General features: G+C 51.0%; 1 protein-coding gene across 1 annotated transcript; it reads left to right on the top strand.

Annotated features, from left to right (window-relative positions):
• The first annotated feature begins 533 nt into the window (after positions 1-533).
• On the top strand, positions 534-8,491 carry ZFP64 (ZFP64 zinc finger protein). Its single transcript, XM_059480881.1, has 6 exons — positions 534-654; positions 1,283-1,522; positions 3,094-3,255; positions 3,563-3,625; positions 4,093-4,344; positions 6,301-8,491. Exons 1-6 carry the CDS (start codon positions 603-605, stop codon positions 7,593-7,595), a joined length of 2,064 nt encoding a protein of 687 aa, XP_059336864.1. The 5' UTR covers positions 534-602; the 3' UTR covers positions 7,596-8,491.
• Positions 8,492-11,541: the final 3,050 nt, after the last annotated feature.

Raw genomic sequence — 11,541 nt, 5'->3', positions numbered from 1 at the left:
GACTGAGCGGTGCCGTTTGCTCCTGAGCGAGCCTTTCTGCGGGACAGCAAGGAGGAGAGATGGAAAGGGTGCAGGATTCCTCTTTGCCATGCCACGGCGGCTCAGCTCATCTGAATTTGTGTACGTTAATTTAACACATCCCGTTAGTAGTGTCCTATTAATAACACAGCAAATAATGCACCAGCACACCGGGGTTCAGGCTGGGGCCGGGCACAGCTCTGGGGTTTGGGCATGGTTCTGGGTTCGGGCTGGGACCGGGCACGGCTCTGGGATTTGGGCAAGGCTCGGGGTTCAGGCTGGGGCTGGGCACAGTTCTGGGTTCAGGAGGCTGGGGCTGGGCACAGTTCTGGGTTCAGGCTGGTGCCGGGCACGGCTCTGTGTTCAGGCTGCAGACTGGGCACGGCTCTGGGTTCACCGCCGCCGCTCCGCTGCCTCCCGGCCCTCCCTGCCCGGGCCGCTGACAGCCGGCACCGCCGCAGCCTCGCGGCCGCCACTGAGCATGCTCGGTTCCCGCACATCCGCCGGCGCCGGGCGGCCGAGCTGTGGGAGAGGTGCCGGTGCCGGCGGGCTCGGCCCGCGCAGGAGGCGGCGGCGGGGCCGCCATGAACCGCGGCGGGGCGGGGGCGGCGCCCGCCTTCCCCGGCCCCGTGCAGTGTAAGTGCTGCGCCATGCGCGCTCCGGGGCCCGCGCCGCGCCAGCGCGGGGGAGCCGGGGCCTGCCCGGGCCCCGAAACCTGAGTAGCGCATGAAACGGGCGGGAGCGGAGCCCGGGAACATGGCTGGGGGGCGGGGGGGGGGAACCCGGGAATCTGCGTGAGCGCCGGGCGGGCGGCACCGGGGGCAGCGGGGCCGGAGCGGGGTCAGGGGGGTCAGTGCGGCCGGAGCGGGGGTCCAGGGGTCCTGGGCGATGGTCCGTGCATCTCGGGGATGGATGCTCCATGGGTACGGGGCAGTGGTCCGTGGATCCTGGAGGATTGCCCACGTGGATTGTCCCCGCTCCATGGGCACTGCGTGGTGATGTCCGTGTGTCCCGGGCACCGATCCGTGCTCACTGAGTGCTGTCCGTATGTCCGGGGGGATTGTCCCCGCTCGCTGGGCGCTGTCCGTGTGTCCCCGGAGCGCTCCGTGCAGCGGTGCCGCAGCTAGCATGCCCCCGCGGGACCCCGAGCTCCCGGGGGCTGCATTCCCCGCCCGGGGTGCCCGCAGCTCGGGGCCCGTGGGCAGCGGGATGTCCCTGTGGCACCCGGAGCGGTGTCACCCATCACCGCGCCGTGTCCCCGCAGTCCCCGGCAGCACCACGGTGCTGGTGGAGCTGACCCCCGACATCCACATCTGCGGCATCTGCAAGCAGCAGTTCAACAACCTGGACGCCTTCGTGGGGCACAAGCAGAGCGGCTGCCAGCTCACCAGTGCCACGGCCGGCGCCACCAGCACCGTCCAGTTCGTGTCCGAGGAGACCGTGCCCAGCACACAGGCTCAGAGCAGCAGCAGGACCATCGCCTCCGAGACACAAACCATCACAGGTACCCAAAGCTTCACAGGCACCCCCAAACCATCGCAGGTATCAAAGCCTCACAGGTGCACAAACCGTCATAGGTACTCCCAACCCTGCACAGGTACCCCCAAACCATCACAGGTACTCAAATCTGCACCGGTACCCAACCATCACAGGTACCCAAAGCTTCACAGGTGCACAAACTGTCACAGGCACCCCCAAACCTTCAAAGGTGCCCAACCCTGCACAGGTACCAAAACCATCACAGGTATCCCCAACACATTACAGGTGCCCAACCCTGCACAGGTACCTCCAGACCTTCGCAGGTACTCCCAACCCATCAGAAGTACCCCCAAACTTTCACAGGTACCCAAACCTTCACAGCTACCCAGCCATCATAGAGGCACAAACCTTCACAGGTATCCAACCATCACAGGCACCACCTGCCAGGTGCCAGCCCTCTGTCCCTGTGTCCCCATCACCCAGCCGAAATAACAGTTTTCACATCAGTTGTCACGTAACTAAGGAAATTAAATAGTCCTGTGCTGCTTTCTTGGATTTCTTCTAACAATAGTTGCTTAATTTGCTAATTGAGGTACAAGTTCTCTCAGAGAATTGCTCAAGTCTATTGTGTTGTGGAACCAGCTTGTGCAAATTAATTAGAATTGTCGATACTTATGAAAAATACTGAAATTACTATGCATTTTATTTTTTTAAGAGTGCTCTAGATGGAAAACACACACAGAATTGCTGTCAGGCACCCATCCAGGCCTTTTTATGTGAGAACACTGCATTCCCTAACATTGCTCCCTCAACTAATTGGCAGGAAAAATATTACTCAAAATTTCTGCCTGTGAAGATTCAAGTGAGGTCCTGATCCTGGAGACATTTAAATAAAATTAGGATCTTGTTCCGTGTGTGAAGGTTTGCCCTTCTATATATAGTTTTGTTTTATTTTGGTGTGGGACCTTGCTAAACCCCAAATTATTTGACTCTAATTTGGATAGACAGGTTAAGGCAGGGAATCTGGAAGAGCAGTGAAACAAACTGAATTCAGGGCCCACTTCCAGGAATTTTTGTATTATAATCCCTCAACTCAGTGTGGCTTTTGGGTGAGTCATTTTTCTGCTTCGTATTTACTCATCTTTAAAATGAGGACAGTTCTATCCATTTGCCCTTTTGGGCTATAGTGTTGGTTAATTGATTTAAAAGCTGTTACTTTGGCTGAGATATTTCCACCTGTTATTCTTGTGAGTAACAGCTAAAAACAGTAGAGTTGAAAGAGGCTGAACTTTTTTAACAATTACAAAAATAATTTGTGTGATGCCTTTTGACAACATTTGCCATATAAATAGTGATATTTTTTTCTCATTTGGGCTGTAACACAGACAGAGTTGAAAAACAAATATATCTTTATTTGGAAGAGAAAAACCTTTTTCCTTTCCTCCTCCCCCAGGTAAAGAGCAACCCAGAAACAGGAATGTTGCTGGAAAAAAAAAAAACAGAAAAGAGAATTTATTAAACTAGGCAATTATTAAACTTTTTTTAAATCTGATTAGAGAAGTTAATGCTCTCTCATGAAGTTTTTTGTGTGTTTAGTTTCTGCCCCAGAGTTTGTTTTTGAGCATGGCTACCAAACCTACCTGCCCAGCGAGAGCACGGAGCCTCCAGCTGCTGCTGTCGTCTCCACACCACCAAAAGCAAGGTCCAAGAAATCCTCCTCCTCCCTGCCCCTGAAGAAACTCAGCTGCCTGTACCCAGGTGAGATGGGATTGCACCATTTGAGTGTGGAGAGCTTTCCTCTAGTGGCACACAGGAGGTTGGATGCCTGCGGCAGTTCTGGAGTGAGCTGCCTCTGAGGGGAAGCGTTAGAAAACCCAAGTTCACGGGTGGGCTGGTCACTGTTTTAAGCAGATGTGAGTAAACAAGATGAGGTATTAACTTTCTGTTAACAGTGAATTTTAAAGAAAATGCTGTTGAAAATAAACACGTCCAGAATACGGTAATGTACTTTTATTATTTGCTAGATTTTCCTTGAATTTAATGATCTTTGTCCTCCTGTTTTCAGGGTGCCAGTTCAAGACTTCCTATGGTATGAAGGATCTGGAACGTCATCGGCGAACGCACACAGGTTTGTGTTCCTATATTTGCTTTTGAGTTGGTTTCCTCCTTTCAGCTTTTTCACAAAAGCCATTTTCCTATGAAGTAATGTCTCTATAAACAGCATGTAGACATGTCTGTACTTTCTAGCATTGTCCTGGCCTGTGCCTAAGGAACTGCCTGCTGGGGACATGCCCTGTCAGGCACAGCTGAGAACACTGGAGGTTGATTTGAGGCACAGTTTAACTTCTGGGTGCACACCATGAGTTTATCAGGGTGCAGTGTGGTGGGAGTGCACACTGCTTTGCTCTTTATATTAAAGCAGTTCCATGATTTTAGCTCCCAGTTTCAGAGTTGCAAAGGGCGAAGGCTCCGAAGGCCTTGCTGTTTGTTGCAGCTACACCCTACAAACGAGTCCTTTTCGTGATCAGTCTGTGCTTTCTGCTTTACCACACGCCCTCCCGTGCCCAGGGCTGAGTGTGAGTGCTGCTCTTGCAGGAGACAAGCCCCACAAGTGCGAGGTGTGCAGCAAGTGCTTCAGCCGCAAGGACAAGCTGAAGATGCACATGCGCTCGCACACGGGCGTGAAGCCCTACAAGTGCAAGCACTGCGAGTACGCGGCGGCCGACAGCAGCAGCCTCAACAAGCACCAGCGCATCCACTCCAACGAGCGCCCCTTCAAGTGCCAGATCTGCCCCTACGCCAGCCGCAACTCCAGCCAGCTCACCGTGCACCTGCGCTCGCACACAGGTGGGGCTTTGCTCATATCCATGCCACTAAGGGTTGGAAGGTCATGGAGATGATTTTAACTCATGTATAGGTGTTCAGATACCCAACAGGGATGATGTGAGTTCCCAATGAGTGCCCCTTCAAGTGCCAGATCTGCCCCTGTGCCAGCTGCAACTCCAGCCAGCTCACTGTGCACCTGCGCTCGCACGCAGGTGGGGCTTTGCTCATAGCCATGGCTCTAAGGGTTGGAGGGTCGTGGAGGTGATTTTAAGTCATGTATAGGTGTCCAGATCCTCAAAAGGGATTATTTGAGTTCCCATTGAATGCCCCTACAAGTACCAGATCTGCTTCTAAGCCAGCCGCAACTCCAGCCAGCTCACCGTGCACCTACGCTTGCACACAGGTGGGCTTCTGCTCTGGAAGGGTCAGAGGATCACAGAGATGATTTTAAGTCATGTATAGGTGTCCAAAAGGGATTATCTGAGTTCCCAGTGAGTGCCCCTACAAGTTCCAGACCTGTCCTCACAGCTCCAGCCAGCTTCTCGTGCACCTGCGCTCGCACAAAGGTGAGGTTGTGCCCTTCTAACCTAGGCAGGTGAGCCCTGAGTGAGCACCTGGGAATGCTCATGGCTCTCTGGTATTTCCAGCAGAATTAGATTTCTGTGCCATTCAATATTCCAGTTGCTGGGAAGGGATTTTAGACTAACCTTTCTTTTTGGCATTTCAGTCTGTTGCATCTTAAGCAATGGAATTATGCTAAAACTCAAGCCTTAGTTTTGTTGCTTCTTCTATTTTTCCAAAATTTATCTTCTTTCCAAAGCTGTTATGCACACACCCAATTTTAGGAGAAAAGTAAGACCGGTATGTAGAATATATTTCTTATTTGAATTAAATTAATAATACTCTAGAAGGTGAGTGTAGTGCCCATTGCTCAGAGCGAGATCATCTTCACTTGTTGAACTAATCACTAAACGTTAGCTTCCTGTGAGACTACTCTTAGAATTAGTAATTCTGTGGTCAGACACAAATTTTTATCTAAATCCTGGCAGTGTCAGTTAGGGATGGGCAGAAATGTAAAGAAATACAGAGTAGGCCACTCTTTAAACAAACAGAATTTTTTGTTATATTCTTTTTCATATATATTGTGCTACCCTGTATATGACAATTAAGTCATTGAAATATGAACTGTGCCTTCATCAGCAAAGCAGATAAAAATTCAGTGGCTGAGTGTGCAGCTGAGGCTGTAAAATAAACTAGATGAACAAACAGTGCATCTTCATTAATAAAGTCTGTTTAATACAGATAGTACACCATGTATCTCAATTATTAAACAGATACATGGATTAGCACAGTAGGCCACAACTCGATTTGAAAAATATGCAGCTAAACCTATGACATATGTAGCTGGATAAGCAAATTATGCAAAATTATACAGCTCTCACAAACTCTATAAAATATTAACTTCTAAAATAAATCAGCCATTTGCAGTTTGATTATTAAAGAGGATAAATGTTTCTTGAACTAAATACACTTTCTTTTTCCTCCTTTCACCAAAAGTGTCTTAGAACCTAAAAACACAATTCTTCCACTTGTTCAAAATAATGCCTACCTAAGGACTTCATCCTTTGGTGAAAAATTCAGAGAACTGTATTTTTAGATTTAAGAAAGAAAAGGGAGTAGTTATTTAGTTAGGTTGCTAAGTATGCTTTGGATTCTTTTTTAATGGCCTTAGAACAGCCTCACTGGAATTGATTAGGGATTAGCAGAGCTCCACCTTAACGTGGTCATGGATATAGTGACGCCAGCCTGCAGATACAGAAAATGCAAAATAATGGGTTTAGATCTGAGTGTGTCAGACCAGGCGATGATCCTGTGTCATGAAATTTCTCTTGACTTTGAGAACATGTTGAGAGTAGGGACTCCATCTCAGCAGTGGCTCCTGCAGTCCCCTGTGTAACCCGTGCCTCCCATTGGCAGGAGATGCCCCTTTCCAGTGCCAGCTGTGCCCCGCCAAGTTCAAGATCAACTCGGACCTGAAGCGGCACCTGCGGGTGCACTCGGGGGAGAAGCCCTACAAGTGCGAGTTCTGCGAGGTGCGCTGCGCCATGAAGGGCAACCTGAAATCCCACATGCGCATCAAGCACAGCACGGAGAACACCCTCAAGTGCCCCGAGTGCGACTTCCAGTGCGGCAACAAGACCAGCCTGCGGCACCACATCCGCAGCCACCAGCCCGAGCAGCCCGTCAAGTGCTCCGAGTGCAGCTACTCGTGCTCCTCCAAGGCGGCCCTCAAGGTGCACGAGCGCATCCACGGCAAGGAGCGGCCCTTCAAGTGCGACCTGTGCAGCTTCGACACCAAGCAGCGCAGCAACCTCACCACCCACGTCCGCAAGGCCCACGGCGACAGGGCCAAGGGCGGCAAGCGCTCGCCGGACAAGAAGGAAGGGGAGAGGCCGAAGCAGGGCGGCTCCAGGCAGGTCGCCAAGCTGGACGCCAAGAAGGCCTTTAAGTGCGACCTGTGCGACGCGTCCTTCGTGCGGGAGGACTCCCTGCGCAGCCACAAGAAGCAGCACAGCCTGTACAGTGGCTCCAAGAACGGCGAGCTGGCCGTGCTGCAGCTCCAGATGGATCCCGGCCGCCAGCCCGGCGCCCCCATCACCGTCAGCCACCTCCAGGTGCCGCTTCAGGCCGCTCAGGTGGCCCCGTACAACGAGGGCAGAGTCAAGATCATCGTGGGCCACCAGGTGCCTCCCCAGGCCAACAGCATCGTGCAGGCGGCCTCGGTGAACGTGGTGCCGCCGGGGCTGCTGGGCGCGGGCCAGGAGGAGGTGCTGGGCGGGGGCCGCCTGCAGCTGCTGGGCCAGGTCAGCGTGCTGGCCCCGGCCTCAGGGAGCACGGGGGACACGGGCCCGGGGGCAGAGCCGGCCGTGCTGCTGACCGCCCACGAGCAGGGCGAGGGCACCGCCCTGCACCAGGCCCTGCTCCCCGGGGCCGCCCCCGGCCATGAGCCCCCTGCCGGCCAGGCCTTCATCGCCGGCTCCGGCATCAGCTGCTCCGACCTGGAGGGGCTCAACGCCCTCATCCAGGACGGGGCAGCGGAGGTGACCGTGGTCAGCGATGGTGGGCAGAGCATCACCGTGTCCACGGCTGCTCCTCCTCCCCCCATCTTCTCGTCCTCATCCCACTCTGAGGGCCCCAAGCAGAGCTACTCCATCATCCAGAGCGGGGCTCACACAGCCCTGCTGTGTCCCGCAGACTCCATCCCTGATTAGGGGCTGCTCTGTGCACGGGGCTGTTCTGGACTCAGGGGCTGCTCTGGGCTTGGGGGCTGTTCTGGACTCAGGGGCTGCTCTGGGCTTGGGGGCTGTTCTGGACTCAGGGGCTGTTCTGGACTCAGGGGCTGTTCTGGACTCAGGGGCTGCTCTGGGCACGGGGGTGTTCTGGACTTAGGGGCTGTTCTGGACTCAGGGGCTGCTCTGGGCACGGGGCTGCTCTGGGCACTGCTCTCTCCTGGGGCAGTGCTGAGACTGAACACAGGATTTGTCCTCCAGAGCCAAATACCTTCCACGCTGTGTTTTTCTGTACACTGAAGCATCTCGTGTGTGAGGAGGAGGAGTAGGAGGGTTTGTTTGTATTTCTGTATTTCTGTGCCTCTGCTGCAGTCAGAGGCCCTGCTCCTTGGGAAGCAGCTGCTGCCAGTGTCCCCCAGCAGTGACACCCCCGGGTATGGCTCCTATACTGTGCTGCCTGAAGAAGAAATCCTCTCCTTGTGCTGAATTACCTCCAGAGCAGCCTTGTTGTTCGATGCACAGATGAAAAGACAATAACCTGAGCCCGTGTGGAGTTTGCTGGACTGAGGTCTCGGTTCTGTGCTCTGTGTGCATTCAGTGCTCCTGGCTGGGCTCTGAGGAACCTCACTGCTGCTCCAGCCCAGGTGAAATCCGAAGGGCTGCTCCTCAGTATCTGTAGAATCAGTAGCCCCTGGCACTTGAGATGCTGGTGCAGAGAGCAGGTGATTGTTTTCAGAAAGTAAAATAATTTGTCCCTCTGTCAGTGGTAACTAACTCTGTTAGCAGCAACACAGATCCACTCTGGCGTGGTGATGGCTGTCAGAGTGCCTGTGGGTTAAAGAGCAAAACAACGGGAAATATATTTTTTATAAACACTACTTCCCCTTTGTTTTTATTTTGATGCTGCCTCTTGGGAGTTGCATGGGTGGTAAAGGTGTGTTACAGTTTGGGTCTTCTTTTCACGTTAATTTAAATTTTTTTTTAATCTTCTAATCCAAGGTTTTTCACTCCAGCAGAAATTCAGGTTGGATCACAAGGAGATGGTAATTTATTATTATATTTAAATAATATATCTATTAATTTATTAACTATAATTTATTTTCTTGATATAATTAAACAAATTAATCAGTTTGTAGTTTAAGCAAACTAATCAGTTTGTGGAGTAAATATTATTAATTAATAATGAATTATTAATTCTTATTTATTAACTATATTTATATTATTTACTATGGACATTTCTCTGATGAAAGACTCCCGGGCTGTACTTTGAACTATGCAGTTGCCCGTGCACAGGTAGCACAGACTGAAAGCAGTGAATTTGCCCATCCTCAGTGGTGGAGGTGAACTCTGCAGGCAGGCTTTCCTCAGCTCCCAGTGTTCCTTGTCATCCATAGGTGGTGCCAGAGGCCCAGGGAAGCTCTGGAGTGTGCTCTGGCTCCTGGATGAGATTTCCTCTTTAACACTTCCCTGTAAAAACATTGCAAAATTCAGCTTTTTAAGACGTTAGGAAAGCTCAGCTGTAAAAATCTCACTTAAGAGAAAAAGTTGCAGATAAAAAAATGCCCAAACTTTTCTGCAAGAAGCAGATCTGTGGCCAAAACCTAACCTCACAATTCATGTAAAATTGATAATATTTTGCTCCCTGGTAATGAATTTCACCCTGTACAGGTGTCGGGCACTACAGGAATGATAACACCCGAGGGATTTTGGCAAAGCTGCAGGTTTGCAGTGCAGTTTAGCTGTGCTTCCCTTGGCCAGGAGTGTCCACCCCAGTCCAGAGCCACCCTGAAGATGGCACAGCTCTGTTATCTGCACTGCAGCTGCTCAGGAAGCCTCGAGAACCTTCTTGAGTAGGAAACCAGTAGATCTGTCATATTGTAGAGACTCACCTTGGTGCTGGGCCTCAGAGATAAACAGGAAAGATAAGGAAATGGTATGAGTGAATAGGCAGAGCTTAGTGCTGCTGCTCCAGCCTGGTGTGGCTGATTGCATCATGTGAACAATCTAGAGGCTTCTTCCTGGACCCTGAGAAAAACCAGCTGAGAAGCGAGGCTGACACGGGGGCGATTTCTTTTCAATTTTCCCTTCCAATATTCTGGCTTGATTTCTGTGTGTGACAGTAATGGTCTGTGTGGTTTGGAGCTGGCAGCAGCAGATTGTTTTAATCTCTGATGTTCACTTAATACATTCTTCATGTTATCAGCAGAACCATCCCAGGAGGGAGCCTGGTAATTCAGAACAAGTGTCTCCTGTAGAGCTCTCCTGCTTCTGAGCACATGGTAAATAAATCCCATCCCTCCCTCCCTGAGGTCTGCCACGGCCTCAGAGCTCTGGAGCAGGCTGGCTCTTTCCAGGACCAAATACTGGGATGGATTTTTGTTCCTGCTGCCTGGAGATCCCCAAGCTCCCCTGGTAAGTGCTGGGCCCAGGAGCAAAGCTCAGTGTTCCAGTGCTGCCCACCCAGCACAGCCCTGGCTCCCAAGGGAAGTGTAAATTTGGATATTCCACCCCAGAACAGCCCTGGCTCCCAAGGGAAGGGACAATCTGGATATCCCACCCAGCACAGCCCTGGCTCCAGAGGGAAATGTAAATTTGGATATCTCACCCAGCACAGCCCTGGTTGCTAGAGGAAGGTGTAAATGTGGATATCTCACCCAGCACAGCCCTGGTTCCTAGAGGGAGGAGTAAATTTGGATACCCCACCCAGCACAGCCCTGGCAGGCTCTGCTCTCTGCCCAGGTTTTTCCCAGATTTCCTCAGGGCTCCCAGGTGTGGGTTTATGGTGTGTCACAGCCTCCCTCCTCTCTGAGGATGAACTTCAGCCTGCTCAGAGATCTGAGGTTAAACTGGGCAGGCAGAGGTGCAAAACCTGCGTGCATTTCCAACAAACCAACCCCAGCCCTTGGGCCTTCCCAGCCCTTTGGGGTTTGCTGCTGTTCCTGACGCTGCTTTTTAAAGCCAGACCCGCTTCCACATAGCTGATCCTCCAGCAGACCTGCTGAAACGTGCTTTTCTGCCGTGCTTTTGTGAGGCAGGAACACAACAGGAAAAAATGCTGAAGAATAATGTGTTGGGACCCCTTTAACTGTGTTTTGGGGAGGCTGGTTCTGACTGAGCCCCAGCTCAGTGTTCCTGGTGGGGTTGGAACAGCATGGGATTAAACCTTATCAGTGGTGCTGTATCTTTTAGGTGGTTTTGATAAAAACTTTAACTGTTATTTGAATCAAAATGGGAGATTCCCGCTCCAAACCAGCCTCAGGTGTCCCATGCAGGGGGGATTCCTTGATATGCCCAGGAAGCACTCCTGGCTGAGGGGATGGGACCAATCCCCCACCTCAGATGAGGCCCAAAAGCAGCAGAACCTGGCCCAAAGCTGGCTCTGTTGGGAGCTGGGGAAAACCAAACTTGTATTGAATACTCGTGGGGCTTGCAATTGAAAAATTGTAACCAAAATATTTCCCAATCATTTTGGGAATGAGCTCTCTGTTACTGCTGTCATCTGACTGCACTGGGAAGTACCTTCTGGTGTGGGGTTTAAAATGTCAGAGACATGCCAAGATATTTTCTCTACAATACAAAGAACAGGGGAAAGGCTTGGGGTTTTGGGTTTTTTTGGTTTTTTTGTTTTTTTGGTTTTTTTTTTTGTTTTTTTTTTTTATTTAGATACCTTTGTTTTATTCTGTATTTCTGATTCTTTATTTGTGTTTGAAGTCAAAGCATAGTCAGTCATTCTTTTTGCACTGTGCTGTTCTGGTAGCTGCAAAAATATTTTCTGTGTCCTCAATGGCAAGACCTCTATCCTATAATTTCAGGAGTATTGACTGGCTACTCTAATGGCTTTTTACATCTCCAGTTGGAAAATCTTTAGCCTTGTTATTTAAATTTTAAGAAGAGAAACCAATATTGTTACAAGAAGCTGATGTCTCCT

Source organism: Ammospiza nelsoni, chromosome 12, assembly GCF_027579445.1.
Source record: "Ammospiza nelsoni isolate bAmmNel1 chromosome 12, bAmmNel1.pri, whole genome shotgun sequence".
Lineage (NCBI taxonomy): Eukaryota > Metazoa > Chordata > Aves > Passeriformes > Passerellidae > Ammospiza > Ammospiza nelsoni.
Note: the sequence above shows the minus strand (reverse complement) of the source record. Positions and strands in the feature narration are given on the sequence as shown.